The sequence below is a fragment of the Nomascus leucogenys genome, chromosome 2 (genome assembly GCF_006542625.1).
Source record: "Nomascus leucogenys isolate Asia chromosome 2, Asia_NLE_v1, whole genome shotgun sequence".
NCBI classification, from domain to species: Eukaryota; Metazoa; Chordata; class Mammalia; order Primates; family Hylobatidae; genus Nomascus; species Nomascus leucogenys.
The window spans coordinates 51,098,454-51,120,321 of record NC_044382.1 but is presented as its reverse complement, the minus strand read 5'-3'; the positions used below and the strand labels follow the sequence as shown (position 1 = coordinate 51,120,321).

Below are 21,868 nucleotides of genomic sequence, written 5' to 3'. Positions count from 1 at the left end.
CAAGATCGTGCATTACACTCCAGCCTGGGCAACAAGAGCAAAACTGTCTCAAAAATAAATAAATAAATAAATAAATAAATAAATAAATAAATAAATATAAAAGAAAATAAACATTGCATAGGATAATGGCTAAGATTATAGGCCCTATTTCTTTAAAGCAAAATACAAAATCCAGAAACCACAAAGGAAAACATTTGATAAATTTAACTACATCAAAAATGGAAATTTCTTCACCAGAATAAAAAATTTCACAAAGAAAAAATGCCAACTAGGAGAAAAATATTTGCAACTCATATGACAGATAATGGACTTTTTAAAAAAGGAGTTTTTACAAATCATTAAGGAGAAGCTGAATTATACACACCAGAAAAAAATACAAATTTATGTTTATATATTTGTTAGAAGTATGCAAATTCATAACAGCAAAATGCTATTTTTTTCTACTAGATTAGCAAAAATAAGGAGTTTCCAATACGTGGCACTGATAAGAATACAGGGAAACAGGAATTTTCATAGTGTTTGAGGAAAATGTAAATTATTGGAACCTCTCTGGCCATATCTATCAAAATTGTAATGCACATTATCCTTTGAGCCAGAAATTCCATTTCTAGATATTTGTCCTACAGATATACTTGTACATGTCTGTAATGACTTAAGTATCAGAATGCGTATTGCACTGGGCACAGTGGCTTATGCCTCTAATCTTGACTACTCAGGAGGCTGAGGTGGGAGAATCACTTGAGGCCAGGAGTTCAAGACCAGCCTACGCAATATAGCAGGACCCCATCTTCAAAAAAATATTTATTGCAGCAATATTTGCAATAGCAAAAGATAAAAAAGAATTTAAATTACTTTCATTGGAAAGATGGGTACATAAATTGCATCACATTCATCCTCTGCAGCTATAAAAAATAAGTTATTTCCATATGTGCCAATTATACAAAAGATCTACAAAATATGTTAAGTAGGGGGAAAAATCATGGTACACAACAAAGTGTAGAATATAATTTTGTACTTTAAAAAGGTAAGGGAAGGCTGGGCTTGGTGGCTCATGCCTGTAATCCCAACCTCTGAGGTGGGAGGATTGCTTGAGCCCAGGATTTCAAGACCAGCCTGGGCAACATAGCAAAAAAATAAAATGCCAAGCATGGTGGTGTATGCCTGTAGTCCCAGCTACTTGGGAGGCTGAGACGGAGGACTGCTGGAGCCCAGGAGTTTGAGGCTGCAGTGAGCTATGATTGTACTACTGTACTTTAGCCTGGAAAACAGAGCGAGACCCTGTCTAAAAAAACGGAGAGGGGACAATAAACAGAAGTATACACATGTGTGCTTGTAAACACTGAGAAAATGTCTTCATATGAATGATGTCCTCTGAGAAGGGAAACAGCTAGGAGTCTGGAGTAGAAGAGAGCCTTACCTTTTAATATGTACTCTTTTGTACTGTATTATCTTTTCAATAAAAATAAAAAATAAGGCCGGGGGCGGTGGCTCATGCTTGTAATCCCAGCACTTTGGGAGGCCGAGGCGGGCGGATCACGAGGTCAGGAGATCGAGACCACGGTGAAACCCCGTCTCTACTAAAAATACAAAAATTAGCTGGGCATGGTGGTGCGCACCTGTAGTCCCAGCTACTCAGGAGGCTGAGGCAGGAGAATTGCTTGAACCCTGGAGGCAGAGGTTACAGTGAGCCGAGATCATGCAACCGCACTCTAGCCTGGCAACAGAGTGAGACTCCGTCTCAAAAAAAAAAAAAAAAACAGCCTCCTGGGTTTCATAAGATAGTTGCCCGTTCTGTGGGTGGCAGCAGAGGGCTTTATGGGGAGGTGGGGAGGAAAATGCTGGTAATCATTTGCTCTGGGAGCAACCATGTCTGGGCAGTCTTGCCTGTCTGTGGTCCTGAGGTCTCTGCCATGCTTTGGGACTGAATAAAGGAGTCTGGGAACTATGATTGGGCCTGGGAGTAAAGAGGAGCAGAAGCCCCAAGGCCATGTAGCTAGGCATGGGGTGGGTGAGAAACACAATGGGAAAACTATCGCAGTACAAGGGCTAGCGCCACCCCTGCCTCCTTCTCCAACCCAAGATGGCAATGCATTATCTTCTTTTTTTTTTTTTTTTTTTTGCACAATCATGGCTCACTACAGCCTTGACCTTCCGGGCTCAGATGATCCTCCCAACCCCAGCCTCCTCAGTAGCTGGGACTACAGGCATGCACCACCACACCCGGCTAATTTTTGTGTATTTTGTAGAGATGGGGTTTTGCCATGTTGCCCAGGCTGGTCTCAAACTCCTGGACTCGAGTGATCCACCTGCCTTGGCCTCCCAAAGTGCGGATTACAGGCATGAGCCACTGCACCCAGCCACATTATCTTCAGGAAGTCTGTGGATGTCCTCACAGATCTCCTCAGTCAGGAGGAGAGGGCAGTTCAGTCGTACTGAGAAATGCCGGCACAGTAGACAGGCGGTCATGGCTGTCTCTCTCATGCAGGTGCTGAGCACCGTCCTCAAGGATCTCTACCACCTGCTGAAGCACGTGGTGCGTCTGGAACCCGATGACGTGGCCAAGCTCCATGCCCAGTTGGCCCTAGAAGAGCTGGATGACATCATGAAAAACTTCCTGTTCCCTCCACAGAAGCTGGAGAAGAAGATCATGGTCCTGCCATAGACCTGGCTCCAAGGACATGGAGGAGGCAGGCAGGGCCAGGCACCCAGAGCCATGCCCAGGTCTTCCAGCAGGTGGCCCTGCTGCTTCTTGAGTGCTGGCAGCATGGCTGACCCTCAGGGTGGTTTTATGGTGCAAGTCACTTGCGTCTTCAGGGTCCCTTCCGAAGGCATCTGTTTAGAACTCCCACATTCAGCCTGAAGGGTGTGCAGTTAAGAGAAAACAATTACAAATCTCATTAATCTGTACATTTTTCACTGTCGTCTAGCATTGAGAGAAGGATGTCTACCTGGTGAAAGTATATTTTAACATGACTGATGGAATTTCACTAATTGCCCACTCTCTTGGAACTTGAGGAGAAGAGGTTGGCCACCCATATGTCACCCAGCTCTATGTTCTTTCAGGCTGAGATTCTTCTTCCTCAGGAAAATGAGGAGCAGAACTGGCCATCCTTGGCTGCTCAAGAGGCATTTCTGAGTAGGAGATGCAGTTGGAGGTGGGGAGGGGAAGGAAATAATTATCAAAGAATGCAAAATGGAATAAAATTATCTTGGATGGAAAGAACAACAGGGCTAAATCTGGTCCTCTGGTGTCGAGATGGAAAACTGTGGAGTTGAAGAGGCTCTGATGCCCAGAAAGGACAATCAAGCTGGTTGACTCTTCCAGAGAAGAAGGGTAAGCCCTGTATTTGTCCTCCCAGGCCATTTTTCTTCACTCCCTCTGGTGCTGTTTGGAGAGAGTTGCCCTGATTATCAGGAGAAAAGAACCACAAGCATCCAGAGAGTTTACATCCTGCCTTCTGTCCTCTGCTCCTTCAGAAAGATGAATGCCTAGACAATGGGTTCACACTGAATGCAGGCTGGAAAGAATGCATGCTGGTGGCCTAATGCCAGGGCTGTTGAAACAATTTCAGATATAACACTGTGGTCTCCACTTTATTTCTTTATATATTTTGGCTGCTGCATTTTGATAGCAGCTAAAAGAGATAACAGAAAGGAGATACTGGCTGGCTGCTTCAGATTAGCCCTCCCTGTTGTCAACACCTTGATGAGGCCAACCCAGAGCTGCTTGATCAGTCCTCAGCTTTGCAGGGCTAGGTACAGAATTTTATCACAGGATTTTATCACACTCTCTGGGGTGACCAGACCCACAGGAACCAAAACGCAGTTTCCAAAAGCTCGAGTGACTGAAGGATCTACACACAAACGTGGCTATTTGTTAGTTAACAACAGGATATTTCTCTCTGGCCAGATCACAGACATGGTTCTGAGTCAGAACTTCCTTGGTGGCATCCCTTTAAAGAGGCCATCTTATGAACAGGATCACAAGTGAGCTTAGTGAGCAGAGAATTAGAACAAATCTAGCTAGGTGTGTTTAAGGAATATTTCCATTCAGCTAGTGTAGCTGGATTAATTTCTATTCTCCAAATGAAGGATGTCTAGAAAATGGGCATTGTGGCTTTCAAATCTAAGAAGAATCTCCTTTGGGCCAGCTGGATATACAATAAAAATGCTTGTTTCTTGGCCTTCCTTTAACTAGACTCCACACAACCCACTTCAGATCAGCAGATCTAATGTGTTGCACAATCCATTTCACTTACAACTTCATTTGCATTCATTGCATTCCAGTTCTGAGGACAGATCCTGATTGACCACCTTGATTAATCTAAGACACTAGTCCAAACCTTCGAGTGCCTCATGAAGCATCCTGGTACCTTTATAGATCACCTCTTAATTTGAACTATTTGGCAAGTGGCTAAAAACATCTGTTCTTTATTGATTTTTTTTGAGGTGGAGTCTCACTACATTGCCCAGGCTATTCTCAACTTCTGGACTCAAGCAGTCCTACCCTCTCAGCCTCCTGAGTACCTGGGATTATAGTTATGTGCCATTATGCCTAGCTCTTTATTGATTTATTTTTTTATTTTCTTTTCTTTTCTTTTTTTTTTTTTTTGAGACAGAGTCTCACTGTGTCACCCAGGCGGGAGTGCATTGGCATGATCTTGGCTCATTGCAACCTCCAACTCCTGGGCTTAAGCATCAGCCTCCCAAGTAACTGGAACCACAGGTGCACACCACCATGCCCGGCTAATTTTTGTGTTTTTAGTAGAGACAGGGTTTCTCCATGTTGGCCAGGCTGATCTCGAACTCCTGGCCTGAGGTGATCTGCCCACCTTGGCCTCCCAAAGTGCTGGGATTACAAGCATGAGCCACCGTGCCTGGTCTTTATTTTAAGACAGTTTTGCTCTGTTGCCCAAGCTGGTATGGAGTAGTATAGTCATGGCTCACTGCAGCCTTGACCTCCTGGGCTCAAGGAATCCTCCCATCTCAGTGCCCCCGAGTAGCTAGGATCACAGGTGTGCACCACCATGCCTGGCTAATTTTTAAAATTTTAGCAGAGATGAGATCTCGCTGTGTTGCCCAGGCTTGTCTCAAACTCCTAGGCTCAAGCAATCCTCCTGACTCAGTTTCCTAAAGTGTTGGGATTACAGGCATGAGCTACCATGCCTGGCCTATTCTTTTTCTTTTTAACAGACAGGGTCTCACTTTGTCACCCAGGCTGGAGTGAAGTGGCATGATCATAGCTCACTGCAGCCTTGACCTCCTGGGCTCAAGCAATCCACCCACCTTAGCATCCCAAGCAGCTGGGACCACAGGTGTGTACTATTGCACCTGGCTAATTTTTTTTTGTAGAGACAGGGTCTTGCTATGTTGCCCAGGCTGGTCTTGAACTGCTGGCCTCAAGCAATCCTCCCACGTTAGCCTTCCAAAGCACTGGGTTTATAGGTGTAAGCCACCACACTGGGCCCTAATGTAATCCTCTTAAACATGACCAAATTATTAAAAATTTTCAGATTTTCCAAATTATATATGTGCGTGTGTGTGTATGAATGATAGTCCTTGGGAAAGAATGTTAAAACTTCAGGATAATAAAAGCACAAAAACGGCCGGGCACCGTGGCTTACGCCTGTTATCCCAACACTTTGGGAGGCCGAGGTGGGCAGATCACCTGAGGTCGGAAGTTCGAGACCAGCCTGACCAACATGGAGAAACCCTGTCTCTACTAAAAATACAAAATTAGCCGGGTGTGGTGGCACATGCCTGTAATTCCAGCTACTAGGGAGGCTGAGGCAGGAGAGTCGCTTGAACCTGGGAGGCAGAGATTGTGGTGAGCCGAGATTGCACCATTGCACTCCAGCCTGGGCAACAAGAGCAAAACTCTGACCCAAAAAATAAAAGCACAAAAACTTAAATACACGGGAACAAAAGTGACACTTCCCTGCATGGACCCTGTGAGGTGTGTCTTGCCTCCCACCCCCACCCTGCTCTTCTCCCTCAGAGACCACCTTCCCACCTCCCACCGCCCCTTCTGCTGCTGCCTCTACCTGGTTCGCTGAGGCTCTGCTGGCCCCTCACCTTCAGTGTCCTCCACCACCCAGCAGCCTCTCTCCTAGACTCCTCTGTGGCACTCACTCAGCCTTCTGCTTGGCCCGGTGCCTCTTCCTCTCCTTTTTCCCCTCCTAGGCTCTTACTCCTCTTCCCAGGCCCACCATCCACCACCCCCTTGCTCTACAGGGGATGGCTCAGCCGCAGGAGACATGCAGAGGCCCCACTTGTGGCTACAGCCAAACTCCAGGCTTCTGCCCAGGCTTCAACTGCTTTTTCAGGTTAGACTTCCTGAACATTCTGGAGAGTTTCCCCTCTCTGCTTTGTTTTTCTTCCTCCTTGGCACAAACTTGCCTTTCTCCAAGTTCTCTGTTATTTAATCAGAAATCTCTTAACTTTTGCTTTGCTCCTTATCATCTCTCCACACTCATAATTTCCCAGATTTCCCAATCTCCTCCTCCATGTCCCTTGCTTCGTTGTTCGTTTTTTGTTTTTTTTTTTCTTTTTGTATTTGCAGTAGACACAGGGTTTCACCATCTTGGCCAGGCTGGTCTTGAACTCCTGACCTCATGATCCATCCGCTTTGGCCTTCCAAAGTGCTGGGATGACAGGTATGGGTCACTGCGCCTGGCTTTTTTTTTTTTTTTTTTTTTTTTTTGAGACAGAGTTTTGCTCTGTTGCCCTGGCTGGAGTGCAATGGTGCGATCTTGGCTCACTGCAACATCCGCCTCCCGGGTTCAAGCAATTCTCCTGCCTCAGCCTCCCAAGTAGCTGGGATTACAGGCGTCTGCCACCACGCTCAACTATTTTTTTGTATTTTTAGTAGAGACAGGGTTTCGCCATGTTGGCCAGGCTGGTCTCCAACTCCTGACCTCGGCGGGCCTCCCAAAGTGCTGGGATTACAGGCATGAGCTACTGCACCCGGCCCTTGCTTCATTTTTCACCCCTCTCCTCCACTTCTTTGCTTTCCTATGGCTTTGCCTGCCCATCCACATGTAAGAATCAGTGTGCCAGGGACTGGGGTGTAGGAAAGCAAACCATAAGCAATGACAACAATTTATCGAGCACCTATTACGTACCAGATGCTGCACTGGGCCCTGAGAACACAACAGTGAACAAAACAGAACTCTTACCCTCGGGAAGAGCTTATGAGGCAGTGGAGGGAGACAAATAACAAATAAGATAAACAATGTCAAGTGGGGCCGGGCGCGTTGGCTCACACCTGTAATCCCAGCACTTTGGGAGGCCGAGGCAGGTGGATCACCTGAGGTCAGGAGTTTGAGACCAGCCTGGCCAACATGGCAAAACCCTGTCTCTACTAAAATACAAAAATTAGCCAGGTGTGGTTGGGCGCACCTGTAATCCCAGCTACTCAGGAGGCTGAGGTGGGAGAATCACTTAAACCCAGAAGGCAGAGGTTGCAGTGAGCCGAGATCGTGCCACTGTACTCTAGCCTGGATGACACAGCAAGACTCCGTCTCAAAAAAAAAAAAAAAAGAAAGAAAAGAAAAGAAAAAAGAGTCAAGTGGCGAGAGATGCTATGGAGAAAATAGGAGGGAGGAGCGTGGGAACAGTAAGTTGAGATTTGTTGTTCAGAAGTAGCCTCGCTGAGAAGTTGCTATTTGAATAAGGATCAGGAGGTGAATTAATGAGCACTGAAATAATGGAGAAAGAGCGTTCCAGGTAATGGGAACAGCAAGTGCCAAGGCCCAGAGGTAAGAGCAGGTCTCAGGAGGGAGGGGTGCTGAAGAAAGAGGATTGCTTGTGTCCAGGAGTTTGAGGCAGCAGTGAGCTGTGACTGCACCTCTGCACTCCAGCCTGGGCGACAGAGTGAGAACCTGTCTCCAAAATGGAAAAAATAAAAGAAATGCATATAACCATACCCAGCCAGTTTTTTCCCCTCCATAAAAAGGAAGCAGTGATTCCCCAGCCCTTTTCATGCTACCCCAACTTGGCCTCGGTGGCTCTGTTGTTTCAGCTCCTCTTCTCTGGTAGCAGCAGTTTCTCCTCATTGGCTCAAAAGAGGAGAGCAAGCATGTTGATCTATGCTGGGTCCATCCACCTGTTTTGTCTCTTTGTCTGCGAGGGTGACTGAATGAAGCGCTGCCTGCCACCTGACTGTGCCTCTTGCCCAACCGTTTGCCGCATTGGAGGGCTGGCTACAACATGTGAAAGTGGATCAACTGATAAGTCAAGAGATGAGTCATCTGACCTGTGCAAAACCAGATAAGCTTCTGCAGTCTTTGCACAGAAATCTAAAATCTCGGCTGGAATTTCTGTGGCAAAGGGAGAGAGTCAGAAACCGGAGCTGTGAGAAGTGCCACATTTCCCTGACCATGAGGGGTCTTCTTCCCCAATACGCCCCTTCCCCCAGCAGCAGCTTTGACCTCAGAGGGCCTGGCTGTGTCCTCAGCAAGCTCTGCAGCCACAGACATGCTGCAGTCACATGCAGCAGCCACACTGCCGTGCGCAGCACCTCTGCCTGCCGTGCTCCACTCTGTTGGAACTGAATCACTGCTTGGGGGTTGGGAACCTGTGTTGCTCTTTACAATACCCGGTGCTGCCTCTTTCCTGCAGGCAGAGCTCAGGGCTGTGCTCAGCGCCCTCTGCACAGGCTGGCAAGGTGAGAGGGGAATGCAGACCCCACCTTCGGCCCTGGAAAGCTGAAACTTATCATTAGGGAGGTCATCCCCTGTTGTCCTCCCCAGTTCTTCACAAGGAGTCTGTAGCTCCACGCTACCAGGCCTCAGTTTTTGTGCCCCCCCCTCCAGAGTGCCCCCTGTGGTTCTTTGTAACACAGTGTTGCAAGATCAGTGTTTGCATTTCCTTTATTTTGGAAAGTCATTTTCCATCCATAAGCTTGTCTGATTCTCACAACAATCTTGAAGAACAGGGAGGCAGGCTCTTGACATCCTCCCTTGGTGGGATTTGGCTCCAAGTCTGCTGGGTTGCAGCCAGGAGCCTGTTTACTACATCGGAAGACCCTCCATGAAATGTTTTGAACATCTGTTGAATACAATGGAGCTTCTCCCCCACAAAGTGAGTACAGAAGTAAAAGCCTTTCAAGCAGAGTAGAGTTTGAGATGCAAACTCAGGTACTCACATATACACATGAACCCCAACATGTGGGGCCCACCAAGAAGGCATTTGCGCTTCCCTGACACATGGTCGGCGCTGCCTACAACCTCCCCCGTGCTGGCCCTCTGCCCTCCAGTCTGAGGAGTGGTATAGCCCGCAGGTACAATGCCTGGCTGCTGTGCGTATTTGTGTACATTTTCAGATGATATGTGATGTGACTTAGAACAAGTTTAATGTATATGTAGTTTGTAATATGTGCACTTGGCACTTTTTTTGGGGGGGACAGTCTCTCTCTGTCACCCAGGCTGGAGTGCAGTGGCACAATCACAGCTCACTGAAATCTCTGTTTCTCAGGCTCAGGTGATCCTCCCACCTCAGCCTCCTGAGTAGCTGGAACTACAGACGTGCACCACCACACTCAGCTAATTTTTTTTTTTTTTTAGACGGAGTCTTGCTCTGTTCAGGCTGGAGTGCAGTGGTGCAATCTCGGTTCACTGCAACCTCTGCCTCCCGGGTTCAAGCAATTCTCCTGCCTCAGCCTCCCGAGTAGCTGGGACTACAGGGGCATGCTTCCACTCCTGGCTAATTTTCGTATTTTTAAAAAAGTAGAGACAGGGTTTCGCCATGTTGCCCAGTCTGGTCTCAAACTCCTGGGCTCAAAATATCCACCTGCCTCGGCCTCCCAAAGTTCTGGGATTACAGGCGTGAACCACTGCACCCAGCACGATACATATTAATTCCCTTGACCCTCACACTCTGAGATAGGTCTTACTATGACTACACATGGGAAAACTGAGGCACACAAGAGGCAAATTACTTGCCTAGATTACATGACCAGTAAGGAGTAGCCAAACCAGTATTTGGACCCAGGTAGTCTGGCTCCAAAGGCTGTGCTTTTTACGCTGTGCATTGCTGCTACCCAAGAGATACCATATTTCCAAAGAAAGGAAAATTCCCACGATCTCACCTCAACTCCTGCCCAAGATTAGCACTGATAACTGGTGCAAAATCCCTCTAGATCTTTATTTATTACCATATTTTATTACCCCAAATAGTGCCCCGCATCATTTTTTCTGAGTCATATACCTTGGAGACACTCATATCAGTACTCACAGATCTCTTCCTTTGTGATGATGGCATGGCTTCCATTGTTTGGGTAAACTGCAGCTTATATATTTGTTTATTGATGGTTCCATTGACTTGTTTCTAATTTCCAATGGTTTTTCAATGATTCTCAAACATAACTTTGCATACCGAAATGTTTCTATGCAATAGGTCTTAAGAGGTTGGAGTGCCAGATCAAAAGCATATAACCATTTCAAATGTTAGTACCAAATGTCCCCCCAAAAGTTTGCACCAATCTACATTCCCCCACCCTCAGCTGACTTTAACACCCATGAAATGCAAGTTCAGTCTCAAAGCAGTGTTGATACCATTCTCTAAATAATTCAGGACTAGGAAATCTTCAGGGCTGGAGTTTTCTGTGTACCAAAACCACCAACAGGGACACGCTAATATGCTTTGCAAGTTACACCCACCAGCAGCCGTGTCCCAGGTGCAAATACTAATTAGTGGCTTATAATTACTAGTTAGTGGCTTATAAGTAGTCATCTGGGAGAGAAATCTTGAGCCCCTGCAGGTCTATTTAAAAGAGGTTTCTCATCTCTGAGACTCTGCCCTTAGTGTATAGGGTATGCCTTCTCATGGGGTTTGGAATGTCCCTAGAATAATGACTATATTTCCCACACCAGATTTAGGACATAAGGTCTGATGACCCCTTAAAGTACTGGGTTCATCTGGAAAGCCCAGGTTGAATGGTTGTACCTCTGCATCACTGTATGTCAAGATCACAATTACAGTTAACACTCTAAAAAGCTTATTATGCCCTTCTCTGCACTTGACACATATTAATCCCGTTAGCCCTCACACTGGGCCTGTAAGATGGGTCTTACTATGACCCTGTTCTACAGATAGGAAAACTGAGGCACACATGAGGCTAATTGCCTCAGATTACATAGCCGGTAAGAAGCAGCCAAATCAGTACTGGACCCAAGCAGTCTGGCTCCAAAGGCTGTGCTTTTTCCCACCGTGCTTGCTACTACCGATACATAGATACTGTATTTCCAAATTGTTAAAATCTGTTCTTAGTATAAGTGTCGATAAAGAAAGTGGTTCCCACGTGGTGGTCACGCCTGTAATCCCAGCATTTTGGGAGGCCGAGGCAGGTGGATCTCTTGAGATCTGGAGTTCAAGACCAGCCTGGCCAACATAGTGAAACCCCATCTCTACTATAAATGTAAAAATTAGTGAGGTGTGGTGGTATGCACCAGTAGTCCCAGCTACTCGGGAGGCTGAGGCAGAAGAATCACTAGCCCAGGAGGCAGAGGTTGCAGTGAGCCAAGATCGTGCCACTGCACTCCAGCCTGGGTGACGGAGTGCAACTCCGTCTAAAAAAAAAAAAAAAAGTGATTCCCTGCTTGTTTAAATGGAACACCTGTGTCAACTTAAGCTTTAACCCAAATAGCCTCAAAAGAGTGTCCTAGTACATCAAAACCCAACCTCAAGCCAGGCACGGTGGTTTGTAATCCTAGCTACTCAGGAGGCCTTGGCAGAAGGATCATTTGAGCCCAGGAGTTTGAGGCCAGCCTGGGCAACATAGCAAAATAATCTCTGGGAAAACAACCACAGAAACAACCTCAGACACCAAAATTTGTTATACCTCTTGTGTTTGACCTTGTAGTTTGCCCAGAAGCTGGAAGGAGGTGTGTGAAAGCTCCGCAGCCCACCTGCTCCTGCACTTTGGCAGCTTTGGTAAATTGCTTATGGAAAGGCTTCGTTTGTAGAGTGGCCAAGATAGTAAACATCTAAGACTGCCTTCCTGGGAACAGAGGAGGCAGAAAGCCATGTGGCAAATGTGCAACATAGAAAATGTAGCAAGTCTTCCCATGAACTCCAGAAATGTCTTCTTTGAAGGTTGTTGCTTTCCCATCCAGTTCCTATAAGCAGGGCTTCAATTTTCAGATATCATTCTCAGAATAACCTTGTATCATTTTTGTTTGTTTTTTGTTTTGTTTTTTGAGACGGGGTCTCTGTCACTTAGGCTGGAGCGCAGTGGTACAATCTCAGCTCACCTACAATCTCCACCTCCCGAGTTCAAGCGATTCTCCTGCCTCAGCCTCCTGAGTAGCTGGGATTACAGGCGCATGCCACCACACACAGCTACTTTTTGTATTTTTTAGTAGAGATGAGGTTTCACCATGTTGGCCAGGCTGGTCTTGAACTTCTGACCTCGAGATATCAGTCCACCTTGACCTCCCAAAGTACTGGGATTATAGGCATGAGCCACTGAGCCTAGCCTACAGTGTATCTTTTTTTTTTTTGAGACGGAGTTCCACTCTTGTTGTCCAGGCTGGAGTACAATGGCGTGATCTTGGCTCACCGCAACCTCCACCTCCCGGGTTCAAGCAATTCTCCTGCCTCTGCCTCCGGAGTAGCTGGGATTACAGGCATGTGCCACCACACCCGGCTAATTTTGTATTTTTAATAGAGACGGGGTTTCTCCATGTTGGTCAAGCTAGTCTCAAACTCCCGACCTCAGGTGATCCGCCCACTTCAGCCTCTCAAAGTGCTAGGATTACAGGCATAAGCCACGGCGCCCAGCCTACAGTGTATCATTTTTAACAGTTATTCCTTGCAAGAAGCTCAAAGCATAAATACATTAATAGCTCTATTCCCATACCATTCCTTGAGAGAGGAAAAAGAAGCTGGGTTAATGGCCCTCTTTGGAGAAGGGAAAAATAAGGTCCAGAGAGGTCAATTATTGCAAATAAAAAGTCAATCAGTTGGCCAGCCCCTAACTCCAGCACGGAGCTGCAGGAGGCTGAGGGCAGGAGCTGTTGATTTCAGGAGACAGTGGTTTGCAGAGCAGGTGTGGTGCCGGAGCACAGGAGCACCTCTTCTGGAGAACTAGGAAAGCTACTGGGCCTTTAAGTGGTTTATTAAATGATGTCAGATTTCATCTTTACTGTCTACCTTAAGAGCAGGAGCCAGCTCAGAAGAGCTACTGGGTGGGGTTTTTCTAATGTATTATCACACACACAGGTAGCCACCTGGCGCTGGGGAGAACAAAGCAGCCTGCTCTGCACTCCCAGAGTCTCTAGGGCCACCCCCACCACACACACACACCTTCATTGGACCACACACCACCTTCAAAACTTCAAAACTTGGCGACCATGTTAATCCTAGAGAAGGGCCAGCCTGAAAATAGGCTGTCTATGAAGAGAAGAGAATGGGAATGCTAATGTTTCAAAGACCTGAGGTTTTTGCTGTTCCGAGATTTCAAAGGACAGGTGCTAAGTTGTGGGTCTTTCTCTGTGGACAAGACCAGGGCGGTGTGAGAGACAGAGTAATGGGGACTCCATTCCCCAAAAGAGAGCAGCTCAGACCCCTCCTGAGTCTCTAGAGACTACCCTTCCCCATGTCTTTGGGTGGGGAAAGCCCCACAGTGCAGAAGTTCTGTCCTTTAGAAAACAAAGTGAATCCAAGTTGTTTTGACAGCTCTGTCCTCCTACAGACAAGGGCTGGCTGGGTTTTTCACAGTTCTGGAAAAAGGCAGACAGCAACTTAGTGAACAAAACGGTTGTTGAAATCTAATTCCAGGTGTATCGGAGAGACCTGGGGACTCATCTCGTCCATGTGATCCTGTTCCTCTGTTTCTCCCCGGCTCTCCTTCCTAATTTCCAGCTCAAATCCACATCCTTCCTTCTTTTATTTTGTTCCTTCTGACTTGACAGCTCATTAGTCCATTGTTAACTTTTTTGTTTTTGTTTTTGAGACAGTGTCTCGCTCTGTCACCCAGGCTGGAGTGCAGTGACACAATCTCGGCTCACTGCAACCTATGCCTCCCAGGTTCAAGGGATTCTTGTGCCTCAGCCTCCCAAGTAGCTGGGATTACAGGTGCGCGTCACCACGCCTGGCTAATTTTTTTTGTATTTTTATTAGAGAGAGGGTTTCGCCATGTTGGCCAGGCTGGTCTCGAACTCCTGGCCTCAAGTGGTCCACCAGCCTCAGTCCCTCAAAGTGCTGGGATTACAGGCATGAGCCACTGCCCCCAGCCCATTGTTAAGTTTTTAAGGTCAGTAAATTAAACAGGTGCCAACACCGTGGCAGGCCTGGTGCTGGAGGAAAATGGACAGACACTCTTACGTGCTCTAGAGCTCACCGCCTGACTGGCTGGCTCTTGACTGGCCTCTCGGTGCCAGAAATGCATTTGTAAGTCTCAGCTGAGGAAAACCCTCAGGCTGTGTTCTCAACCCTGGATGGAGAATAGAATTGCCTGGGGAATTTTTTTTTTTTTTTTTTTTTTTTAATTCAAGCCTCGGGTCCACCCCCAGTGATTCTGATTAAATTCATGAGTTCCAGGCATTCGTGGTTTTTAAAAAGCTCTACAGGTTTTCAAAGTCTACTGTGCAACACCCTGCCAGACATGGGAATCACTACATTGGCTTATCTGATGAGAAAAGAAAGTCGGGGAGTGGGGGTCCTAGCCAAAAAAAAATTAACTTCTGCAAGTAGGACATATTTTGGCAGGGGGTCCCCTCCAACAAAGGCACTGATAGGAATGGCCCCTACCCTCAGCTTTGCTCTAACTGCTTTTATAAAGGGTCTAACTTTGGACCTCCTGTGTGACAATGACTAATGATGTCTTTCATCAAGAAAGAAGACAAAGCAGAAGTGCCAGCACAATTAAGAATTGTGGGGCCATGGCCAGGCGCGGTGGCTCACCCCTGTAATCCCAGCACTTTGGAGGCTGAGGCAGGTGGATCACTTGAGGTCAGGAGTTTGAGACCAGCCTGACCAACATGGTGAAACCTTATCTCTACTAAAAATACAAAAAATTAGCCTGGCACAGTGGTGCGTGCCTGCAATCCCAGCTACTCAGGAGGCTGAGGCAAGAGAATCGCTTGAACCTAAGAGGCTGAGACTGCAGTGAGCAGAGATCACGCCACTGCACTCCAGCCTGGGCGACAGAGTGAGACTCCGTCTCAAAAAAAAAAAAAAGAATTGTGGGGACATGGCCGGGCATGGTGGCTCACACCTGTAATCCCAGCACTTTGGAGGCTGAGGCAGGTGGATCACTTGAGGTCAGGAGTTTGAGACCAGTCTGGCTAATGTGGTGAAACCCTGTCTCTACTAAAAATATTTTTTGAAAATTAGCCAGGTGTGGTGGTGCACACCTCTAGTCCCAGCTACTTGGCAGGCTGAGGCAGGAGAATTGCTTGAACCCGGGAGGCGGAGGTTGCCGTGAGCCAAGATCACACCATGCATTCCAGTCTGGATGACAGAGGGAGACTCTGTCTCAAAAAAAAAAAAAAAAAGAATTGTGAGGCCAGGCTTAGTGGCTCACACCTGTAATCCCAACACTTTTTTTTTTTTTTTTTGGAGACTGAGTCTCACTCTGTTACCCAAGTTAGAGTGAAGTGGCGCCATCTCGGCTCACTCCAACCTCCGCCTCCCAGGTTCAAGCAATTCTCCTGCCTCAGCCTCCCAAGTAACTGAGACTACAGGCGAGTGCCACCATGCCCAGCTGATTTTTTGTATTTTTAGTAGAGACGGGGTTTTATCATGTTAGCCAGGATGGGCTTGATCTCCTGATCTCGTGATCTGCCCGCCTCAGTCTCCCAAAGTGCTGGGATTACAGATGTGAGCCACCACGCCCAGTCTAATCCCAACACTTTAGGATGCTGAGGTGGGAAGATTGCTTGATCCCAGGAGTTCGAGACCAGCCTGGGCAACATGGTGAAACCCCATCTCTACAAAAACTACAAAAATTAGCTGGGCACGGTGGCACGTGGTCCCAGCTATTCAGGAGGCTGAGGTGGGAGGATCCCTTGAGCCCGAGAAGTTGAGGCTGCAGTGAGCCGTGATTGCACCACTGCACTCCAGCCTGGGCAACAGAGCAAGATGGAGAAAAAAAAGAATTATGGTTGATGTTATAGTAACAAGAGCCAAACAAGCCGGGTGTGGTTGCTCACCCCTGTAATCCTAGCACTTTGGGAGGCCGAGGCAGATGGATCACAAGGTCAGGAGTTCAAGACCAGCCTGGCCAAGATGATAAAACCCCGTCTCTACTAAAAATACAAAAATTAGCCAGGCATGGTGGCGGGTGCCTGTAATCCCAGCTACTCGGTAGGCTGAGGCAGAGAATTGCTTGAACCCAGGAGGGAGAGGCTGCAGTGAGCCAAGATCAGGCCATTGCACTCCAGCCTGGGTGACAGAGCGAGACTCTGTCTCCAAAAAAAAAAAAAAAAAGAGCCAAACAAATTCGGAACAAGCTTACCTTAAGTGTAGACGGGGATTGTGTTCCACTAGTCTGGGAAAGAGTATGCACTTGTGTGTCCATTTTGTGTCACATAACTGTACACGTGTGTGGTGCAGACACTTGCGTGGGAGTAGGCTTACAATGCGCACAGGAGAGAACCTCGCCCTGGGACTTCCCTGGGTGGGAGGACATTGCTGCTGACATCACCAGGCTTGGAAATCCTTTCTTCAGGGAAAAGCCTCCTTCTAGGGGAATCCTAGAGCCGTATTTAGCATGTGCCTCCCCCTCTTGCCCAGGACCACTGTGGTCCTCGATGAGGAGGTGAGTGTGGGCTGCCCCGGCTGGGGTGTGCCAGCCAAGCCACGTGCCTTTTTATAATTCCCTCAAAGGTGCCGGAAGAGCTGGCTTAGCTCTGCAGACTCCGCCTTTCCCTGCTAAATTCTCTCAAAGGAACAGTGGGAGGAATTTAAATAAAGGAAATCACTCCGGTTTTGGCTACCAGTGATCCTAAATCCTGGCCCTCCCACTTTATTTACTGCTTTCATCGTAAATTGAGGTTGTGAAACCTTTTTCACATGAATCCATATATGATAGAGACTGCACCCCACCCTGCCCCGGCTTATAAGGAAATCCTGTGGACTCAGAATTTATCTTCATTTTTTTTTTTTTTACAACATGGGGTCTCTCTATGTTGTCCAGGCTGGTCTCAAACTCCTGGACTCAGGCAATCCTCCCACTTCAGCCTCCTGAGTAGCTGGGACGACAGGCACATGGCACTGTGCCTGGCCTTAAAATATCTTTTTATTACAAAATTGTTTTACTTATTAATAGAAATTTCAGAGAAAAAATCCATTGTTCTACCACTTGATTTTAATATCAAACCTATTAATATATTATTAAACCTGATTTTTTTTTTTTTTTTTTTTTTTAGTTTCAGTCTTGTTGGCCAGACTGGGGTGCAGTGGCACAATCTCGGCTCATCACAACCTCCGCCTCCCAGGTTCAAGTGATTCTCCTGCCTCAGCCTCCCAAGTAGCTGGGATTACAGGCATGCGCCACCATGCCCAGCTAATTTTGTATTTTCAGTAGAGACAGGGTTTCTCCATGTTGGTCAGGCTGGTCTCGAATTCCTGACCTCAGGTGACCTGCCTGCCTCTGCCTCCCAAAGTGGGATTACAGGTGTGAGCCACTGTGCCCAGCCTAAACCTGATCTTAATGATCAAACCTGACCTTGATATTTGGGTGAACTTCTCACCTGCCTTTAATTCATATATATATATATATTTTTTAGATGGTGTTTTGCTCTGTCGCCAGGTTGGAGTGCAGTGGCACGATCTCGGCTCACTGCAGCCTCTGCTCCCGGGCTCACTGCAACCTCTGCTCCCGGGTTCAAGCAATTCTACTGCCTCAGCCTCCCAGGTAGCTGGGACTACAGGTGCACACCACCACGCCCAGCTAATGTTTGTATTTTTAGTAGAGGTGGGGTTTCACCATGTTGGCCAGGATGATCTCGATCTCCTGACCTCATGATCCACCCACCTCAGCCTCCCAAAGTGCTGGTATTACAGGCGTGAGCCACCACGCCCAGCCTAATTCATACAATTTTAAAGAAAACAACAGCGTAAATGCAGGTATGCATACATAACAATTGTGTCTCCTGTTCATTACTTAACACTGCATCATAGGTGTCTGGAGTATTCCTCCATTGTCTTCATGAACATATTTTTTAGTAGCTGCACAGTATTCCACCAAAAAGATAGATAAGTGTTGAAAATTGCCTTCTGGGTTTTTTTTTTCTGCACTCCCCTAGGGGAGGGAGAGAAAAAAAAGATGGCTGGGAAGAGCTTTTTCTGTTTAGGATTCTGAGAAAAGCATCTCCAGGTCTGATTTGATACTCGGTTATCAGTCTAGTGTGCCCCTCCTAATCCTGACCTTCAAGCCAGCATAAAAGAACCTGGCCCCTTAGCAGGGACTGACCGCTTTGCCTCCAGCAGAGCAGAGGCCCCTTAATTTGAAATGAAACGATTCTTCCATCAAAGGAGAGAGAGACTGGAGTTAAAATCGAACCATTCTAACGGCAGCACAGGAAAGTCCTTAAGCCTGCTTCTTCAAACATAGCACCTGGAAATGGTCCTGATTACAGAGTGCTTGTCAGTAAGAGGGGAAAGTTATGAAAGAATAACTTTGTTTGGTAGTAGCTGCCTTGCTGTAGTCAAGGCACACACTTTCCACTTTGAATTATGTATTAACTAGCATTGCAGCTGAAGCCGCCTTGAAGAGAAAACCCTGTTTGGGCAGCTGGGGGAACATAACCTGCTGCTATTCAGGAGCCATTTTCAGTTGGTCCTCCTTAGCTTCAAGAGGTTTTCATGGTGGTCAGCACAGGGAAAGTGGATGGGGATGAAACTTGGAGGGTTGGAGGCAGCCTGGGTAGCTTGGCTGCCATCCTCCATTCTGTTTTGCTTTGCTGGAAGTGATGGGCTGGATGCCAGGGAGGAGCAGTGAAGCGTAAGGGCAGAGGGTGAGGGGGCAGCCTATAGAGCTCGGATGCCCCTCCTCCCGCCTCCCCTGCTCAAGCCACTCACTAGGAGACAGCGGAGCAGAACTGTGGGACGATGAAGGAGCACCTGGGTCCTGGCAGAGTTGCTCTGCAGCTTCCGGCACTGGCGATGACAGAGAAGTTACGGGTGCAGGATATTTGAGCATTTCGTGAGTTTGGATTTGAAATTTCATTGAAAGGTGAAATCTTTGTGGAACTGTCAGCTTCAGTTACCTCCAGCCTGACAAAGCTTTGAGAAAGCCCCCTTGAACTCTCCGCACTGTCAAGTACTTTTCTCTTGGTTATGCCTCCAGTGTTGGAGGATTATTCCTGGTGTGCAAGGCACTCGTTTAGTATTATTCCTTGTCACTGCCTGCGCTCACCTCCACCTCCAGAAGGCAGCACCCACAGTTCTCATTCGCGGCTTCTCCTCAGTCTTTTATTGTTCCATCTGCCTCCTAACAGATCTCCCATACCCCATTCCTAGTCCTTACCCCAAAATGCTGCCAGCCCAACCTTCCCCAAACAGCACTTGCAGTCTACTCCTATCTTGCTCAGACATGTTCGGTAATTCTCCATAACCTACTGGATACAATTCAAACTCCTTATTTGGTCACTCCAGGTCCTCCGCTCCGGCCCTAGCATCCTCCTCCTCACAGCAGCTAGAGGGTAACAGGCACTTCCTACACAGCAGGTCCTGCTGGAAGCTCCTTTATTTTTATTTTTATTTTTATTTCTTATTTTGAGGCAAAGTCTTACTCTGTCACCCAGGCTGGAGTGCAGTGGTACCATCTCGGCTCACTGCAACCTCCGCCTCCTGGGTTCAAGGGATTCTCGTGCCTTAGCCTCTTGAGTAGCTGGGATTACAGGCATGTGCCACCACGCTTGGCTAATTTTTGTATTTCTAGTAGAGATGGGTTTCACCATGTTGGTCAGGCTGGTGGAACTTTAGCATAGATTTCTTCTTCCACCCTGACCTCTCTTGGCTGTCCTCTAAACACACGTCCCCCATTCCTACACCTGGCCTTGTACTTAAGCTATCCTTCCTACCTAAAATGTTCTTCCCTTTCTACACAGCAGCTCAGGTTCCCCATGAAACTCTGCCCAGCCCGTTCCAGCTCACAGAGACCTTTCCTGAAATCCTCAAACTTTTCATGTTGGATTCTCTCATCAATATTTAATTATAAACTGCCTTGTACAGTTTATACTTGTACTCTTTTTTTTTTTTTTTTTGAGATGGGGTCTCGTCCTGTCGCCCAGGCTGTGGTGCAGTGGCGCAGTCTCAGCTCACTGCAACCTCCGCCTCCCGGGTTCAAATGATTCTCCTGCCTCAACCTCCCAAGTAGCTGGGATTACAGGCGCACGCTGCCACACCCGGCTAATTTTGTGTATCTTTAGTGGAGACGGGGTTTCACCATGTTGGCCAGGCTGGTCTTAAACTCCTGACCTCGTGATCCACCTGCCTCGGCCTCCCAAAGTGTTGGAATTACAGGCGTGAGCCACTGCGCCCGGCCTATACTTGTACTCTCAAGCACATTTGTCCTCAAAATGGGTAACGTTCTAGACGGCAGGGACCAGCCCGAGATCTCCAGGTGCCAAAGCACTGTTCTCTACTCAGAGCAGGGCTTCAGCATTTGTTAAATGAGTGTTGTAAGTGCAGCATGAATCTTCTACTACTGAGCCAAATAGGAAGGCTTATCCTCTGGAACCTGTGGAAAAGCCAATTCAGCAACATCTGAATTCATGTTTTTAAGTGATTGGGTGTGGAATTAGCCCTATTTCTAAATCCCCAGTGGTAAGCAGAGATAAACTCGAGCTTGATTGTAGCAGCCCCTTAAAGAAACCCCTCCCCACCTCCCCATGAAGGGATGAATGCAAATAGGACACCACAAACTGGATGCTAATTACAGGAAAATCCTCCCTGGCATAGACTGCCATAAAGGTAAAGACTCTCTTATCTGCCTGATAACACCAGGTCCCTGGCCCTGCAGTTCAGAAAAAGAGTGCTCCCTAGGGCAGGCCATTTAGGGGGCAAAGCCAATTAATTGGTACGGGCAGGGTGTTTGTTGTCCTCATGAGGTTCTATCTGGACCCACTGTTGGTTTAGGAGGTTTTAATGGACTCGTGAGGTTGTGCTGAACCAGCCCCACCACCTGAAAAACTCCGTGGAGCTGGCAGTTTGAGCAGGGCAATAAGCCTTGGGACACAGTTGGAGTCTAAGAAACTAACTAGGCATGAGATGATCCTGGCCCAGCCCCAGGGAGACAAACTTGCACCCAGAGAAGTCATGTTGCTGCTGAGTGAGGACAGAAGGGATCCTTCCAAACTGGCTTCTCCTTTCCTTGGGCTTCTAAACAGGTCACTTACAAGTAGCCAGTTGGCTGGATATGACTCAGACACATTACGTCTGGCCTGCAGAGTGTGTGTGTGTGTGTGTGTGTGTGTGTGTGTGTGTGTGTGTGTGTGTTTCCTTCAACATTTGAATTACCAATGATTAAAAAAATTAGGAGATTTCACATACAAAATCTGGATTTCTGGCTTCTCTTGACAACAGAGCACCTGGCCACATGAGGCCCTCTCTCCACAGGGAGATGAGCCTCTAAATGGAGTGTTTGCTCTCCACCAGGCTGATGCACTCATTTTTGCCCTTGCCAAGCCCCTGCTTATTTTCTCTGATGTTGCAGATTGCAAATCTGGGAAGGAGGAAGGATCAGAGATATCTTCGTCTGCAGCAACTCCAGGGGTCTGTCATACCTCTGGGTGTGCAGGAGGTAGCCCAGGGCTCCGGGGTTCATAATGCAAAAGAGAAGACATTTTTCTTTCCTTCCTTCCTTCCTTCCTTCCTTCCTTCCTTCCTTCCTTCCTTTCTTTTCTTTCCTTCTTTT

The 21,868-nt window shown here is 47.4% G+C and overlaps 2 protein-coding genes across 4 annotated transcripts in view; both read left to right on the top strand.

The window, feature by feature from the left end:
- TANGO6 (transport and golgi organization 6 homolog) overlaps positions 1-4,184 on the top strand; it is a 251,374-nt gene extending 247,190 nt beyond the window's left edge. Inside the window, exon 17 of one of the 2 annotated variants that reach the window (XR_004026078.1) lies at positions 2,486-3,213. Coding sequence is in view for 1 of the 2 variants with exons in the window: in XM_003262930.4 (XP_003262978.2) it covers positions 2,486-2,662 (177 nt within the window). In the remaining variant the exon portion in view is untranslated. Of the gene's footprint in view, positions 1-2,485 lie in introns of both variants that reach the window. The other variant, XM_003262930.4, reaches the window with a different exon arrangement.
- Positions 4,185-7,493: 3,309 nt separating this feature from the next.
- Positions 7,494-21,868, top strand: part of HAS3 (hyaluronan synthase 3) — a 29,366-nt gene continuing 14,991 nt past the window's right edge. For both annotated transcript variants that reach the window (XM_030794769.1, XM_030794775.1), the window contains exon 1: positions 7,494-9,084. The gene's annotated coding sequence lies outside the window, so the exon portion shown is untranslated. The remainder of the gene's footprint in view (positions 9,085-21,868) is intronic.